Consider the following 19,021-nt stretch of genomic DNA (forward strand, 5'->3'; position numbering starts at 1 on the left):
TAAACCTGGATTTTGTTTGCTGCAGCACTATGACCTTGAACAAGGACCCCCCCCCCCCCATACACACACACACACTAGTCAACGATTCTTCCCTTTACAAATAAAACTGTATATTTAGTTCTAAAAAAAAAAAAGTTCCTGACTCGACTTCATTCATTTACATCTTGGTTTACATTTTGATTTTGTTTACTATATCAGGCTGTATCTCGTTATGGAGGCCAAAGATAAAATATAATAAAATCTGGAATGTATCAAGCTCTGTTATTTACATTGTATCTTGCAATAAAACAGTACATTTATCCACGTTATAAACAAGGACAATTTATAGTCACTAACTGGTATTCTAATGCCCTTCATTGTGTCGGGATTGTGCATTTGTAGAGACATGACCAATCTGAAACAGAGCTGTGTGCCTTTTATTTATTTTTCTTCATAAGCAATTCGTTAACAAATACTGTTACAACACAAAAAAAAAAAAAAAACCTAATGTTGGCCAGATAATAGAAAAGATCTCCTCATATTGTTTCTTCCATTTTAATAATTACAAAATAATTGAATTGCTCTCCAGGCAATTACATGGAAAGAGAATGTTCAGGTCACACCTTAGTCACTGTTTTGTCATTTGCAAATGCAAAACATGTCAACAATAAATAATAATCTCAAATGTACACAAAAAGATTGACAGTTCACCACAAGGTAATTCCGATGGTCGGTAACAAGGATGTTTTGTTGAGAGCAAAAGTGTGACAATTCACACAAGTTACAGGAAGAAAAGAAAAAAAACCCTGATCAGCTATACATTGACACAAGAGAAAAAGTTATTTCTGGTAAATTTCATTGCGTACAAAGAAAGAGAGCGAGAGACTTCTTCAGAGTATAAGCATCATTGTCGAGATTATTCAAGCAAGACATAAGGCAACTTCTCTGTTGTTTTTGTTTTTTAATTTTTTGTCACTTTTAGGGTTGGTTGTCGTTGCATAATTCATAGCGATGGAACCGGCCTGCAGTCTATCATCTAACGGATTGAGAAGATTTGTATGATGGATAGATAATATTTGTTTTATTGGCCATCACAAAATTGATTGGGTGAAGCGGAATTTCCATGTAACAATGACACTTTGATATCGTCGCTTAGCGCAAAAGTTGGAAATGTGGACGGCATAGCGTAGTTGCACTTTAGAGTACACAAATGATTTCCATTAATGCTCAGCTCCACTATAATACAGCTAAAAATTAAAGGCTTATGATTGCAAGAGTTTGATGGTGGGAATCATTTGTCAAGTGTATTCTGAATACTGCACGTACAAATCGTGAGTCAACTAGCGTTCTCGAAAGGACTGTGAGTCAACCTTGGTGGTTTGACAATTTTCGTTTACCTCCTCATGTTTGGAGATGATATTGCCCTGAGGGTGTCTTTACCGGAAAGGTCCATTCTGTGATTAAAGTAAATATTGTGTCATTCATTATTCCATCGTGATGCTGACAGGACAAACGTGGATCAATGCAAGAACACCTTTGCTATTTGTCTTTTCCTCTTGCTCTTGGAATGTCCCACGGCCTTTCACTTTTTGCTTACGCTTTTGAAAGCTGACCCTCCAAACCATTCAATTAACCAACAAAGAATGAAAGATTAGAATCGGATGAGAAAATTAAAAATCACGATGGACAGTGACGAAAAGCATTTGAAAGCCCGAGTTGTTAACATGATTGAAAGAAACCATTCAATCTCTCCTCTGATGAAATGTCATAAAGGTGGCGGTGTTTAGAAGAATGTAGAAAAAGCAACAAGCTGATAAGGGCAGCTCCAGAATGACTGGCATTGACATTGATTAGAGAGAAGTGAAAGGAAGTGCTTCAAGTGACAGCAAAACAAGGCCTTGGCAAGCAACGACGTACAGCTAAATGCATGACTAATAGGCAGCAGATGATTGCACTCTGCAATCTCCGCCGCCGCTGCTGCTGCTGGTGGTGCTGGTGCTGCTGCTGCTTGCACCTACCTCCCCCTCACATCCCACACACAAAATGAACTTTACAGCCATTTACTGTGTGAGGATGCATACTCGTGATGAGCTTTTCCAGGAATAACCAAATACTGGACATACAAAAGTCTCAACATGACAGTTGGAAAGAAAAAAGCTGATAGTAAGTAATGCCCCATGGAGCGGGCAATTCATTTGACGGTAAGTGCTTGCAAATTTTGGCAACTCAGATGAATCCATTTAGCAAGGTGATGGTCTTAACACACCACAAGTGATCAAAGATGATTTCAACTCAACACGTGATGGTCCTAGTTCTTGAATTGGATATAATACATTCATGAACAAATCTGGCAAAAAAAAAAGGAAATTAAATTACAAACGTGAAGCAAACATTTCAGATTGCCTGGTGTTTGATTATTCTTGTCGATAATATTTCAACGCGGGCTTCACTCAGTCCTGTCTCAATTCAGAGCATCAAAATGGCCTGGTATAGAAAAGTGTCATTTCCCATGCTATCAAACAAAAAAGGGCCTGCTTTTATTTGATTTTATTTTTGAAAATGTCATTCATTGAATTGAATTCTGTGAGGTTGAAGATAAAACAAATGAAATCCACCAAGAAATACTGAGGCTGCACAACATGGTGATGTCGTTAATATTCACATACGGTTATCCGTAGACTGTAATGATGATGTTTGCGGCTCCTCCCATCAAAATGCGCAAAACAGAGTGTTTGGTTGCCAAGTGCACTTTTCTGCTTGTCATATAATAAGGCCTAAGAGAGAGAACTGGGTGAAGCGACAGTAACACACTGCAGCAATGATTTGAATATATGCCTTGTGGGACGGACTCCAATTAGACAACGGTGCAGGGCTCTATGAAACAATGAGAAACTTCCAAACAGCTTTGCTGCAGTCTGGAGGGAATAGAAAAGCCAGAGAAGTTACGTACTGTACGTGGATGGGCCCGTTGTGCTGTCCCACTGACAGCTTTCCTCCACGCTTCCCATGATGGCGTCAATTACACGAACCAAGAGCAGCGCTGCGCTGTCATCTTTTCTATAACATGCAAACGTTATCCGTTTGAAGAAGTCAAAGGCGAGTTGTGATGCTGGTACTTTGGATGATCGCAAGGATACGTGCGTGCCTGCGTGCGTGTGTGCGTGCGTGCGTGAATGTGTGTTGTGACGTGGATGGATGGATGGATGGATGGATGGATGGATGGATGGATGGATGGATGGATGGATGGATGGATGGATGGATGGATGGATGGATGGATGGATGGATGGATGGATGGATGGATGGATGGATGGATGGATGGATGGATGGATGGATGGATGGATGGATGGATGGATGGATGGATGGATGGATGGATGGATGGATGGATGGATGGATGGATGGATGGATGGATGGATGGATGGATGGATGGATGGATGCATGGATGGATGGATGCATGGATGCATGGATGGATGGATGCATGGATGGATGGATGGATGCATGGATGCATGGATGCATGGATGGATGCATGGATGCATGGCACAGTGGTCCTCAGAGTATCCATCCATCTGTCAAACACAGGGGGAGGGAAAAAGTCAGCAAAGAAAGGAAGCCCACACTTCACATTCACACAGAGCCTTGTTTCTAAGTTCAATTGTAAAGAAATAAAAGCATAATACAAACATTCTCTCTTCCACTCACACAGCTCCATACAATACAAACGGCGGCGGGTGGAGCAGCAACCTTATTTGTTTTGATTGCGGATTCGCAGACACCTCCTCTTCATGGGGGGCTCCAGCTCAGGACTACCGGCAGCTGATAATGGCGCACTGATGGAACAGGAAAGGATGGCTGTCTTCTCAGTGCCGGGCTTTGGCACAGGCTGGATCATCACGCAAGCCCCGGTAGATAGCAATGGCAGGGTGTAAGCGCGTTCACCCTCCTCCAAGTTGGAGTCAGGGTCGGCTTTGCCCTCCGCGGTCTCGACCGTCTGCTCTTGCGATGAGCCGCGCTCGGAACAATTGTTTTCTTTCAGGGCTTCTCGTTCCAACTCGCCATTTGCCGCGTGCTCCCCTACGTCGGCCTCAGACGTGAGATGGTCTCCTGTTCTGTCCCAGTTCAAATTGGGAGTATGACGTGAACCGTTGACGACGGCAGCGGGGTTGGTTTGAGGGTGAGCCTGGGTCCTTGGCGTGATGGGAGCAGGTGATAGGCTAACGTCGCTTTCCAGATTCGGGCTATTTCTGCCGGAAGCCGAATTTGATGTTTGCAGTGTTTGTAAACTGGTGGCTCCACACAGCTCAGTATTTGTGTGGGCTTGTTGTAATGCGTCAAGATCATGACAGCCGTTGACTTCCCTTTCCAGCCCGACATCCTCAAACTCCGCCTCTACTTTGACGTGAACCTTAGGCAGAATCTTCTGAATAACGTGCTGTTGGCACGATTTCTGGCTTACTGTTAGATCGATAACGCCTTCCGTTTGTCCAGTGTCAAGAGTTGAGCATAGCTTTCTCATATTATCTTCTACCTTCACAGTCTTGTTGGAGACTAATGACCTGTTTCGATCTGAACATCCAGGAGAGAGACACTCTACACCGTCGGGATCTTCTCTTTCTTTGCCTCTCTCTTCTCCAGAGGACTTTGATAGCCCGCTCGCTGAAATGTCTGAAGACAAAGGTGCGCTGGAGAGAGGCTCGGCGTTTTCTGCTTGGTTCCTGGAAGATTTGGGGTTGAAAGGGATTGGAATTGGAATGGGAACGGGGACCGGAAGAGGTACAATGACAGGGTAAGGGACCAAAAGGGTCGGTGGCGGTACTAATGGGGCTAAGGACGGCATGCCGTAATTCATCATTGGCGGCATAGGAAGGGGTCCATTGGGCAGCATGTTGAGCGAGGGGTAAGGGGCAAATCCCGGCATGTGGAGACCGGGATGTGGGGGGATGATGCCAGGATTGGGATTGCTGGATGAGAGATGGACATGAGGGGACATCGTGGGTCTGTGCATGGGGCTCGAGGCAGGACCAAGAGTCCTGGATGGAGGTGGGGGACCTATACCAGGAATGATGGGGTTTGACAGGGGACTGTTGGCTCCGCCCGGGTGGACGGACGCACGGAGAAATGGCGGCCGGATTTGCTGCATCATCTGATGTTCCATAAACAGAGGCAAAGGCATGGGCCCGCGGGGAGTCATCACCATCGGAGGACTCCCCGGAGGGACCCCGAAAGTCGGCATGGGAGGGGGCAGGAGCGCGGGGCTCTCGTGGCTTCGAGGTGTGGGGATCTTGGCGGAAGAGGAGGATGGAGAGCACATCGCATCCGAGGAGGACGTGGCAGATGAAGTGCAAGGAGCCAAAGAGTTGGCGGGCCCTCCGGGTGAGGGAGCTTTCCGACGAACGTCCGATAAAGGTGTGCCCCAGGATTCGGGAGTGAGCAGCTGCACGCTGCCACCGCCGCCGCCGGCACCGCACTCTGCCTGAGCCTCGCCTTGAGGGTTACAGAGAGCTCCAGGCAACGCTGCTTGGGTCTCCTTATAAAAAATGTCCATCTTATATTGGTTCAGGCATTTGGCACTGCAGAACTGCAGCCGTCGTTCACCAGCCCCAAAGTCGAGATACTCCTTAGTGTGGCGGATATGCTTGCACCAGTCACATACCTGGAACAAAAACACATATTACACACACTCTGTAAGTCACACAGCTTTCAAAAGACTTTCTCAATTGAATTTAGTAGCGTTAAGAAAAGCGTTAAGAAAAGACAGCAGCTGGAGACGCACATCAAATAAAGGAAAATGAAGCTTGAATTCAAAACACTTCCTTTGAGGAATCTTCAGGGTTGCGTGCTGCCAGCGATTTGTCTTGCTTGTGTACAAACAGTGTGTGCATGTGTGTGTGTGATATGCACATCTTAACAATGTCCTCATTTGGGGTAAGCACAGATGAGAAAAGGTCTGTCTGCCTAAACCAAAACTGACCAGCTCATCGGCACGCTCTGAAGAAACTTGACGCCAATCTTGATCATTTGAATCAGCGGCAGGGAGACGTGGCAAAACGGGCGCGACGGTGGCACTTCGGGACGCCCCTGCACTAGATTGTGCAAGGGGTTTCATTTGCTCGGGTGTGGAGGGGGAAAAAAAAAAATAAAAAATCCAAGCCCATTTTTCTTGAGGAAGAGAATGAATGTGACCCTGGTAGAGTAGATAGCAGTGGGCGAGACCTAAACACAGTCTTACTTGTTAGGCCACACACAGCTCACTCTGTCAGCTCGGGGAGGAGTGGCGGGTCCTTGCTGGAGATAATTAAGGCATTAATCAGTTGTCAGAGCCCTCAACGACAACCATCCATCACACGCATCCTTAAGATCCCTGGGTACTGAATGTTAATAAGCAGGAGGAAGCTGGAAAAACTATTTTAGCCCCGCGGGCGGCATTGCAACATTACTTTATCTGGCCTAATCCTCTTTGGCAGCGGCAGCGGCAGCGGCAGCAGCGAAGAGATGAGCGAGAGAGAAAGAAAGGCACCTGCTCTGTCTTCTCAATCGCTCATCATTTACTGGACAATGTGTTCCAGCCACATAGAAAAGGCATCCAAGCACGCCATGCCATTTGTTTGCTTACTTTGTTGATTTCAACTAAAGCACCAACAACTGCCTTTTAAACACCTTTTTAACCAAACCATGGAAGCAAAATCAGCATTGTGAGATCCATGCTTTTTCTTTTTCCTTTTTTTTTTTAACTTTGAGTAAGCCTCAGGAATTTTTGTGAACTCACAAATACTGCGAGAATTCAGCTTGCGAGCAGGCAAGGTTACCTCACTAGGGCAAAAAGCGCCAGACCATAAATGCTACAAAATTGCTGCTGGAATTTCCAAAACTCCATGGTGGCTACTTATTCCAAGTTAACATAATGAGTCATGAGTAAGTCAAAGTCACAGGGGCCATCTTTGAATGAAATGTTAAGTCTAAGAAATGTGAACTATAAATGTGTTCAAATGTTTCTTGAGTCACAAGTACAGATGGAGAGCACTTAAGTGACTGTGCGCTGTGAGTGAAACATTACGCTAATGGAGTTGTGCTCTACACATCCTGCACACAGATGTTTGCAGTTGAATTTAATTATGGTCATTTATTTCCACCGTGGCCAAGAAGCAGACATTGGTGGCGCACTTGAACCATTTGCACTAGGGCAATTAAGATGCCATTCGCCGATGGCTCACATTAGCCAGGCTTCGTCCGGATAGTAGCATCTAACCTAATGACTTTGCGAGTGACCCCGAAGAGTCCAGCGATCCGAGACTGGATGTGAGCATTTATTCGAGAAGTGCTGGCTATTTCTCGGGGTGGGCCTTTTGGTCGGTTCAGGTGGTTTCACCCAAACTGACATTTTCAAATTCCCGACAGCCAACGTGCACCTGATTCCAAATGTTACCACTCGTCAGGATGGAGGAAAAGATCTGGGGGGGGGGGGGGGGGGGGGGGGACCCATGGAACAGACAAAGTCGTTTCAAGTCATGTACATTCAAATTCAAAGCAGTATGGAAATGTCATATAAGATGTCAATGACAGTTTCACAATTAATGTTCAAATGGTCTTGAAGCTCCGCCATTTGGTTGAAGGTGACACGTCAGCTTGCGTGTAAACGCAAATGTCTTCCAACTCAAAGCCAATCTTAGTGGCTGGAGGATCGATCGTCAACTTTGATCCGGTCCTTTGCAAAATGCTCCTGGGCTAATACAGAAAGAACATCATGAAAACAACAAGCTGGTTAGGGTCCTTACAAGCACATCGCTGTTTGTCTTGAAGACAAGCCTGGGCGAGTCCTGAGTAAAGCTGTGCTGGAGTAATTTCCCACCGAGGCCATCGTCGTCTCTCGCCTGGGGGGAGAAATAATGGCTGCTTTTTATGGATGGACAAAATGAACAGAGGCAACAAGGAAACTTAAGGATGGAAAACAAATGAGGAACACAAATGGTGAGGAAATACTTTTGGTTTGAGAGTAAACCAATCCAAAGTATTTGAAACTAAAGTGTAGGTGACTGGAAGCGAGTCTTCCTTCATGCATTGCTGAGCAGTGAGTGTGCCTTTAAATGCTCATTTGTCCAAGGCCAAAGAAAAAAGAAAAGGTGGTGATAATAAAATGTAAATGATAGCAAATCTATGAAAGTCTCTTTCATCGGAATAATTTTCCACTTAATTCAGGTTTGTGCTTCAGCGCCGCCTCGCTACGGGACTGCGTACAAAGCAAAAGCCATCGGTAAAATTCATGCTAATTTATGGAATCATTTCATATTCACAGAGTCCCGTTTACAAGTTCACGCTAATATTTATAGTAAAGACACAATATTGACCAAAACATGTTTTGAAAAATGGAAGTCAGCATTTTCTCCTCCATAGATGTTCATTAAAAAAGATCATTAAAAAAAAAACACTGAAAAGAAATATCTGGAAAACAATCATGCCCTTAAAGTATGTCATTCCGTTTGCGCAACTGCAATAGGCAGTACTGGGTGATGTCAAACACATTGAGACGTTTTCTTTTTTTCCATTTCGAAGGATACAAGATCTGGAAAAATTCTTCAGCCCATTTTACATTGTTAAAAAGATGGCAGATAGATTTAAAACAAATGGAGGGTCAAATGAATGAGCGCATGAATGCACGGACATGGGACAATCGCTGTGTTTGCTTCCATTCACGCACAGTCACACACACGCACGCACGCACACACACGCACTATTATTCCAATTTGTGCTCTGACCCTCTGGCCCCGCGCCACTTTATTTGCATATTGTACTAATGAGGTGTTGGCACTGTGAACGAGGCGTGGGGTGTTCACTAGAAGACAGACAAAACAGAGATGGATGGACCGATGGATGGATGGATGGACGGATGGATGGATGGATGGATGGATGGATGGATGGATGGATGGACGGACGGACGGACGCACGCACGCACGGACGGACGGACGGACGCACGCACGCACGCACGCACGCACGGACGGACGGACGGATGGATGGATGGATGGATGGATGGATGGATGGATGGATGGATGGATGGATGGATGGATGGATGGATGGATGGATGGATGGATGCATACGTCACAGTGATGATGCCAAGCCGAAGCTCACTCAAGGCTTTGGGCCAAAGGCGATCTGCGCTCGAGACTGATGAAGCAACCACGAGGCAAGATATGGAGAAAGACAACCATTCACACTCAGTATTCACACCCTCGCCGAGTGGGAAATGAATACGTAGATGGATGCAGAAGACAGGAGAATAAGCCACTTTACATCCATTCTCCATCATCACCACATCGGAAAAAATAAAATAAATAAATAAATTAAAAAAAGTGTAATCAGATGCACATTTCCAAGTAGGGTACTTTTTACAGCTGCATTTCCGCTTCATTACTCAAACAAGTTTAGGAAATGATATCATCCAAATGCGTAGCTAGTGAGACATACTTGGGTCTTTATTTGAAGACAATCGCTGGCAGCTACAATATAATCACCTTCCCCTCAATGTCCCGAAGCTGTGAGAGGCAAGCCTTGAGGCGTCCCCCCCACCGCAGTAGACACACACAAGCATACACACACACATAGACACAGCACACACTCCGCTCATTCAGTCTGCTTCCTTGCCGTGCCGTGCCGAAGGGAGGGAGGGAGGGAGAGAGGGAGAGAGGTGTGGAAGGGAGCAAATATGTGTGTTTGAGGGGATGTGACATGAAGCAGCATTCTGCACCCTCATGCCAGGAGGGAGCTCCTGGGGTGAGATGTCAATGGGGGTCGGGGTCTCCAGGGGGGAATATTTGGCGGTGTGAACAAAAAGCTTGGTGCTATGACAGCAACAACCCGAGAATGAAAAAAAAAAAAGATGAGCTCTCCTTATCATCTCCAGAAAGTTTTTTTAAAAGACTGTTACAATGTATACGTCACGCCTTGTACTTGCCCGATAAGACCAATAAGTTTTTATTCATGCAAAATAATGCTAGTTAGTGGCCACCCTGCGCCACCGTGCCTGTAACCTTGCTTATATTTCAGTATGCAAAATAAATATTATTTGAAATGCTGATGCAGCAAAAAATCTGGGGCATTGCCAAAATTTTTCCCCAATATATAATTGCAGCAAAGGGTTCCCATATATTATGTATATTTGATCATTTATTTTATTTGGTGGTATCTCAAGTGTATGATAAAGTATCTTTCTCGCAAGGTGGAATGAATTTAAGGCACGATGCCATAAATAACATCAGTTCTTAGCGTTCAAACAGTACACTGTGCAGGAGGCAGCAGAATGTCAAATGTGCTCAAAACATCTCTAACAAGTGCAGCGATCAATTCAAATAAACAAGATGAATTAGTCAGGTCGATGATGAGATTCAGACAATGAACAACGGGAAATAAAAAGGGACAACCTTGCTGTCGCAATTACTACTTGCTGTGCTGGTGGGGTATAGAGGAAGGAAGCACTGGTGGAGCTAGGAGTTTTTCCTGCACAGGGAGGCCAAGAATATGTCTGAATTTTCTTCTTCTTTTACACACCCCTTTCTTCCACAAAACCCTGATAAATTCAATCTTGTCTATGGGTGACGAGGTAAAGATGGGAAAGAAATCCAGTGGAAATCGCAAAATGCCCAAAAGTCGATGACCTAGCATATTTTAAGGACGTGGGGAGGGGGGGTGTACCCCGTGGCCCCCCCCGTTCTAGCTCCGCCAGTGAGAGAAAGGGGTCGTGTTGGATGGATAACTGACTTCAGGACAGAAAATCACAGTACAACGCATACTCACAGTGTAACTCCTTAAATATCCCAGCTTTAGACAGAGAGGAGATTTTTAAAGAATGAGACAAACGGATCAACGCTAACACGCACCAGGAGCATCCCCTGCAGATGTTTTATAGTAAAAGTCCGGTTTGAGTTCCTTCCACATCCTTTTAACATTATGCATTCATTTTATATTCAAGGCAAAGCGATGAACATTTTGTGAACAAGAGATGTAATGCAGCTGGCTCACTCTTATCAGAGAAGTGCAAACAAAGTTTCTAAAAAGTCAACACAACGTGGAGAAATTTGCTCAAACACATCAACTGTGCAAATGGGAAAATACTCAACAAGCGTTTATCTCATTATCACTTTCAAATCCCATAATGCTGCTTTCATATTCCTATTCATGACCAGTTAAGCGAGTTTAACAATATGTTTGTTGTATGTGCTCCGCCGGTCTAATCACAGCAATCTGATTAATGTTGCCTTTCTGGAATACGAGTTAAGCAGCTCACCCATTCACCCATTTTAATCCATCGCACAGAAAATTTGTGGGGGTTGACTTCCCCTTCAATGAACTGACCTATTGTGACAGCAGTGTTTCATTTTCAAATCAGTTGATCGTACACCCTCCGTTAAAAAGTGCTGCTGAGGATTTGGCGGTATTTCTTTACCTTGTTCCTCTTGAAGTAGGCTCTGCGGCAGGCTGCAAAGCACTTCTCGCTGCAGAAACTCTTCAGCTCACTCCCCATGCTCAGAGAGTAGCGTTTGACGCCGATCTTCTGGCACCAGGCGCACATGATCTGCACGCTGGTTACATCGTCATCTGTTGAAAATGCATGCAGTTGGGATTAACAATAATAATAAATAGCCTCATCACATCTTGCCTAACAGTTGTGTTCGGAGTACAAGTGGGAAAACGGTAACCGGATACAGTTTGGGGATTAAACAAACAAAAAAATAAAGCACTGTGCTGAGAAGTTCTGCTCCACTCCAGTCTTCATTTTGCGTTGGCTGGCTGGCTGGCTGTCACGGTCGTGATTGTTCAGTCCGCACGATGGAGTTGAGATCTGTCTCAATAATGTGTCGTGATCTTCCTTGGGCTCATACATCACTCCTCGGCGACATGTCTATCCATCATCGCTTTGGATAATTCCGCCAACTTATTAATGATCAAATGACAATGATGTATTATCTCTCACTTTGACTCGGCAGAGGTATAAATATATAAAGGCAGTAGAAAATGCGAATTTGAACGAACAAAGCGCTTCTTGCAAGATTTGCTTTGGATGCTGCGGGTATCCCGAATGAATCCGCCAGTTAAATCTCTGGAAATGTTTCTAAATATCCTCATTAAAATGTATGAATGTACATTGCTCCGATGTGTGGACAAGACATCATTTGAACAGACCCTCAGCGACACTGAAAAGGCTCTTTGGTGTTAAACGGTGCCTCTGTCACCAGTGATGAGCTGCAGGCTTTTAGCGCTCGCTGCTGCTGCTGCTGCTGATGCTGTTGTGGTAAGGGAAGTAAGATCCGCTGAGACTCTCCCAATTTTCACATTATGACTATGCGCGTGTGAAGCCAGAAAAAAAAAAAAAAAAAAAAAAAAAAGCACAGCCATTAGTCTCTCGCCCCCACTGACCCCCTCATCGCATGCCGGCTAGGATTTTCACCTCTTGTTGGGATTAATGCACCTGCAGAGCCATCCTATTTGAAGTTAAAGACTAAGTCGCAATTAAGAAAATCGCTCCCTCAGGCTCTTAAGACAGGACAATGGACACCAAGTGCATAAGTGGTGATATTCCTCCTCTGTTCAGCATCTAACACTAAGAGCCTTTATCTGTCTTTTATATGTGTTCTATTTCAGCAATCCTGCCCACCGCTCATAATAAAACCGATAGAAGAAAAACAAGAGTGACTATGTAATTGCTACAGTGGAGCAAGGGCAAAAGTGGATTCACAATGCAGTACAGCGTCTTCCTTTTCAGGAGAAGACGCAACCAACCCAAGGTGGATTGTTTTTCAACGTTCTCCAGCTGCCTGGCACCTTGTCAAAAAATAAAATAAAAAGCCATCGCGAACCACGCACATCTGCACACAGGGAGTTACACAATTATTCAGACTTTCCTGATATGTGTAGAAGAAGGTGCACTTCAAAAGCGCCTTTGTCAGATTCTGCAGGGGTACATGAATAATTCAGCGCATGCGTGGGGGGTTGAGGGGAGAGCGCTTGGTAGGGGTGTTGGCCCGGTACGGGGCTTTAAGTGGCATCGCACCATCTGTCCCCAGTGCGGAATCCTCTTCGGCGATGCCAAGGCGGCTCGTAGCGTCCGCAGGGCGTAACAACCTCCTGTGCATCAGCAGACGCGAGAGATAATGATGCCGCTGTCTGGTCGGAATGTGCGGACATTTCCTTGGAGAGGGCAATATTGACACTTGGAGCAGGTGGAGAAAAACAAGGTGTACAGCAGGTAGCTAGCTCATTAGACACCTGTCCTTGCTGCCTGCCGTGGCAAGTAAGTTTCAATGTTAATTTCACCATTGTTATTGCTTGCCTCCAGCTTGCGATAGAAAGCTCCAAAGTCAGATGCCCCTGAAGCCGGATAACGCAACATAATTATAATGAATTTTTTTTTTTTTTTTTTTTAAGTAATAACTGGATGTGTTTTCCTTTACATTCACTTTTTGCATTTTTTTTTCATGTCTCATGTGTTTGTGAGCTGTGAAAAGTTGCTACCTGTTGGTGGCTTGATGAGTGGCGGGGGGATGACCGGGACAGTGACGGGCTGGTTGCCGTGTTCCTTGGTGCTGGCTGTAGAGGTGGACGATGTGGTGGGGTGTTCTGAGATTCCGTTTCTGAAGTTTGGCAGACACTGTGAGCTGTTGGCTCCATCCGGGGACACATTGCTGCTCTGTCTTGAAGATGGCATTTTTGGCAACAAATTTTCTGTGAAGGAAAAGTGATGAGATGCTGCTGACCTCACTGTCAATCCATCCATCCATCACAACAGAGCAAACCTTAAGTTTGAATTATGGGGCAACGTTTTTTTGTTGGATTAATGCCGGAATGAATAAATCGCGTACTTGTGTGACAGTGTGCTTTGGCCTTGAACGCAACTTGGTGAATAAAGTGAGAAAAAACAGCAGGTATTGAAGAAAAAAAAGACTGCAGTGTATTGTTTGAAATCATTTTCCAATATTGTGCAAATGGTGAGGCGTCAATAGTTTCCGTCCTCTGACTGACTAGTATTTATGTGTCTTGTTTGCATGGTTTGTTTTTCTCACCTTATTAGCTAACTATTGTTTGTACACTGCTCCAGATGATTCTAACCCGATTTCTAGTGCGTTTGTATTGATGCTTGCCATGTCAGTGTCTTTCACCTTTTAGGACAGAGATGTGCTGCGGCGTTTGACCTATGGTATCCAAGTTGTCCGAGTCTCTCAACTCCACCTTGTCGTAGCCGTACCACCCCAGCAGCTCGTTCATGGTGTTCTCTGCAAAACTCTGCATGCAAACAAACAAACAAACAAACAAACAAACAACGCTGTATGAGCAATGTTACTCAGTGCAACTGATTGTTAATATCTACTGACAGTACCTATTGATCTGTATTGATATCAAATAGCACAACGGTGACTGGATGTGACATGAGGCAAGCAGTTCCAAACCCAACCAATTCAATGTCAACTACCCATTTGCCAAAAAAAAAAAGCAGCGGCCATAAAGAAATGGTATCACTCTTGTACTTATTCAGAGCTGCCATTGATCAGTGTTGAGGCCAAAGACAGTGCACAAGCGCAGCATCAGATCAATTCTTCCCATTGAACAAAAAGATTGGCAGTCACATTGAACGTAGTAAAACAATGCAGGGGAAAGGAGAATGAAAACGTCTCACGGCACCGCTGTCCCTCGTGTCACCCACAACTTGGAAAAGGTGGGCGGATTAGAACGAGTGCAATCTAATCCTGCTTGGCGGCAGAAGGAAGCACAAACTTGAGGAAGCAGCCATCAGCCACCGACAGACAGCTTTAGTATCTATCGTCTGCGCAGTACAGGCTACATGCAATTGCGCTCCACCAATTCCTCCAAGCAACAAGTGGCCGGTCCGACTGACAGGTGATCAACTGAAAAAAAAATGCTGAATTGACTCCGTGAATTTATTTCATCAAGTGCTTCAAATGCATCTGGATCCAAATATTTTTGAAGTAGCTATAATAATACCCTACTTATAAAGTCTGGATCCAGGAGTGTCATTTCATGCAGCTACTGCACACAATGAAATTGAGCAAAGTCAACACAGCATTTTTTTTTCTCCCCTCAATGCAGGGACACATTTGGGCAACACAAAACAGCAGTCAGGCAAATGTTCCAATACTTTTGTTCACATGAAAATTGGATGTCTTCAGACAAAAGGTGCTGTCTCAAATCCAGGCTAAAATACCTTAAAATCAAGGATGGAATGTTATCTCATATTGATCTTGTAACGTCAACTTCATCCCTGCCCTGCCCTGCCCTGCCCTGCCCTGCCCTGCCCTGCCCTGCCCTGCCCTGCCCTGCCCTGCCCTGGCCTGCCATTCAAGACTCGACTAAGAGTGATCCTTTCACTTTTACTCTAGCACCACCATGAGGTTGGCATTCGACTTGGACCAGATGAATGGATGGATGGGTGGATGGATGGATGGTGTTATTTTGAATGACCTTTCTGGTGGGATGTTAATTTGGGTTTGTGTCTAAAGCAACTAATGTGTTATTCGGGACTGTAAAATTTGCATGAAAAATCAATCAATCAATCAATCAATCAATCAATCAATCAACAGAACTCAAGGCTGGAATATCAAACTTGTGAAGTAGCTCTTAGACTTCAATCACATCTCACGTCAACTCTGTTGTGCTGGAGAAAGGATTAAAAACTCTGCAATCGTCAAAACACTTTATGCCAAACTGTGTCTTGAAGCATCCGGGGTTCTTCTCATGGTAAGTGAACAAATTGAACTTTCAGACGGTTTTTCAATTTTCAGAATAAAAAAAAAAGAGAGTATTATTCTTTATCTAACTACGGTAACGCAAACTACACATTGATATGTATCCGACATATTTTACAGCGGAGATTAATCATTTTAAAAAAATAATCTAAATCCAGCAAACTCCAGCAGCCTCTTTATTCCATTGTAAGATAGCCAGGATGACTTCCACTAATGATGACAGTGGCTAGAAACCAGAAGAGGACTCCAAAGACCGTGGTAGAATTCCCAAATCCACATCCAAACTTTCCCTTTTACGGATGACTGGTCCACTTTTTTGACTTTTTCTCCTCTGGCCCTCTCTGCTTTCATTTGCCTCTCCTTTCCTTGACATCTGAGCCGCTGGAGACGCTCAGGTTACAGTTTTTACAGCTTAGCCAGCCCCGTGCTCCATACATTCCTTTCTCCCCTTTCCTCTCCCCTCCGTGCCCACTCTGTCCGTCCGTCAGTCTTCCCCGTGATTACTCACCGGAGCTTACTTTGCCATGGCCCACATTAAGTTGCAGCCAGATGAAGGAAACACTGTCAGACTGTTAAGATTTCCAGGGGCGTATTCACAAGGGAACATTGTGTATGTGTGTATGTATGCGCATGTGTGTGTGTGTGTTTTTCTCCCCTATAATTTTAGGTTAACATATTCAAGATGAAATCGTGTACACATGGAATAGAAAATGTTTGTTTGTGCAATTGTATTTTGGAGTGGATGAGTTATATTCAATATTAATAATATCACATCGGCGGGTAAAAAACCTAAAGAAAACAGTGACAGCTGTGTCGATTTGGACATCTAATGAGGCTTTTTACAGGTAGCCTAAATGTTATATTATGGTAACGGCATAAAATATGTTACTGGTAGTTCTTCTGGTCTAACAGTCCACTTTAAGGATATGAATGAAACGATTTGGGGGAAAAAAACATATTAATGTTCCATCACCAAACTAAATATTTTACAAATACACCAGTACTAAGCATGACATTGAATAAAAATACATCCACACGAGATCAGAATTTAGAAGAGTGAATTCATTTTTACAGAAGCTGTGGCACAGGGATGCTTCTTAATTCCTACTGGATGGCTCCAAGCACAAAAAGGCTTATTTCAGGTCTCACTGAGCTCCAGCAACCCATTGTTTTTCCTAAGAATCTAACTCCAAAAATATATATACATATATCCCAATTACCCCTCGCCGACATATCTACCTCGAAGAGTGTTTGCAACGTGATTGGCCGAAATGTGTACAAACAATGCCGAGATGGGAGACAAAGCGCCACACAGAACATCTGCCGTCAAACGTCGCCTGCACTTATCTATTCCCCTCAATGAACACAACTGAGGACCGGACAAAAGCCACGAATGGAGAAAACGTGTTTTGTCATCGAACCTTGCAGGCCCAACACGGAAGATTCGATGTTCTTGTCGAGCGCGTAAAGCTGACAAGAGACGCACATCTGGATCACACGCCTCTGGGCAGCCGGGCAGCACGCACACGCGCGCCTTTACTTGGCAGATATGAGCACGTAAACGCAGCACGAGGAGGCGAGTATTCCCCCATTGATTAGTACTAATTATGCACATTGGATGCTCTCCATGAAGCGTTTATAGTAATGATAGTCGTGGGGGCGCGAGGTGCCTTCATGGCGCACGGGATTTTCTAGTAACCATTTCTTTCAGATGCATTGATACACGGGCGGCGACATAGTGTCACAAAAGCGACAGAAACACACTCGTGGGGTCTTGCGTTCAACCTCGTTCAAATAACAAGTGACAGTATAAGGATGAGGATGCCGCGCCGATGGATGGATGGATGGATGGATGCATGCATGCAGTGTGCTGGCAGGATGCGCGACTTAAACAATGGGACTTGGGGAATAAAACAAACAAACAAACAAACAAATCCAAACACACTTCAAGTTAGTCTTGCATACTTGTTAATATTCCACTTGGGCGCATCATTTCCAGAAGGGCCACTATGGTGTGTTAACACGCGCATGCTCCTCCTCACAAGCACTCCACGCGTAAACAGCATGCAGATCCGTTACCTTCATCTCGTCATTAATCTCCCTTTTCACCGGGTGCGCAGGTTTTCGGCTTCTCTTATTTTCCGGAGGTCTGCCCTCTTTTTCCATCTCTGCCATGTTTTCTCACCGATACTTCTGTCAATATTTGCGCTTGGAGGAGGAGCGCCGGTGAGGGGGGGTCGGAGGTGAGGAGTGGGAACGAGAGGCAGCTCTTTACTGTTGCCAGACGGCGGATGTCTTGCAGCTTCTCAGCGGCCCGTTTGGAGCTGGTGATGCCGCCGAGGGCTTGCCGTGCCGGGCTAAGTCAGCCATCTTCCGCTCGTCCCATCCGTGGTCCGTGCACGCACCAGCGCCAGTGTTGTGCCGCCCGCCAGCCCGCCTCTGTCCAAGAGTCAAAGAAGAGGTTGAGCGAGGGGAGGAAAGGAGACAGGGGGAGGGGCCTATGCTGAAACATTATATGACGTGTTGATGATTAGAGGTAGACTGCATGTCTTCTCACTTTCCAATGGAGCGCAAATCAGTGCAGTCGCCGCATCTGTTCAGTGCAAGTGCCTTCATTCGTTTAGGGCGGGGGCTAGTCTGCAAGGGGCAAACAGGTGCCATCCATCCATCCATCCATCCATCCATCCATCCATCCATCCATCCATCCATCCATCCATCCATCCATCCATCCATCCATCCAGTCCACATTATAATGACAGCAGTGTGACATCCAACTTTCACTGCCCATTTTGTACATTGCCTCTGGAAGTTGTGCGCTCAACGCTTATTGGAAAGAGACAATAGAAATGTGTTACATTATTAGTGGCTGCTATTATACAAAAATACATTACATAATAACACATTGCCAGCACCACTGCTTGCATATTACATTTTTAAACAGAAATGGGTGTATATAAAAATAAGGAAAGTTGTTCCACTTTGATGAGTGTTTTTTGTGCCAGTATGTGTAAGTCGGGAGGGAGTACCCACGCCACCTATGGAAAAAAAAGTATTTGTTTACGCTCAGGATTCCCTACTCTATTTGGCAAAATAACAATATATAAATTGTATTCTTACATTTATAGTCCTAATTTAAGACTGAAGACAAAATTATATTTAAATCAAATTTATATTTTACATGAACGATCCTTGGATGGGAAGTGACGTCATCGGTGTGAAATGACGTTTGTAAAAGATGGCGGCGCACTGCAATAGGTCGTGTGTTGTGAAACAGCTAGTTACAAACCAGTGAGTTGCGCCTGTAA

At 44.8% G+C, this 19,021-nt stretch overlaps 1 protein-coding gene across 1 annotated transcript; it reads right to left on the bottom strand.

Annotated features, from left to right (window-relative positions):
• Positions 1-395: 395 nt before the first annotated feature.
• On the bottom strand, positions 396-19,019 carry sobpa (sine oculis binding protein homolog (Drosophila) a). Its single transcript, XM_049741175.1, has 9 exons — positions 18,895-19,019; positions 18,274-18,751; positions 17,796-18,155; positions 14,115-14,238; positions 13,471-13,680; positions 11,405-11,556; positions 7,746-7,841; positions 3,718-5,626; positions 396-3,542 (listed from the first exon to the last, which is right to left on the bottom strand). The coding sequence occupies exons 3-8, from the start codon at positions 17,889-17,891 to the stop codon at positions 3,719-3,721; spliced, it is 2,586 nt and encodes an 861-aa protein (XP_049597132.1). The 5' UTR covers positions 17,892-18,155; positions 18,274-18,751; positions 18,895-19,019; the 3' UTR covers positions 396-3,542; position 3,718.
• Between the last annotated feature and the right edge of the window lie 2 nt (positions 19,020-19,021).

The sequence above is a fragment of the Syngnathus scovelli genome, chromosome 14, assembly GCF_024217435.2.
Source record: "Syngnathus scovelli strain Florida chromosome 14, RoL_Ssco_1.2, whole genome shotgun sequence".
In the NCBI taxonomy this organism is placed as follows: domain Eukaryota; kingdom Metazoa; phylum Chordata; class Actinopteri; order Syngnathiformes; family Syngnathidae; genus Syngnathus; species Syngnathus scovelli.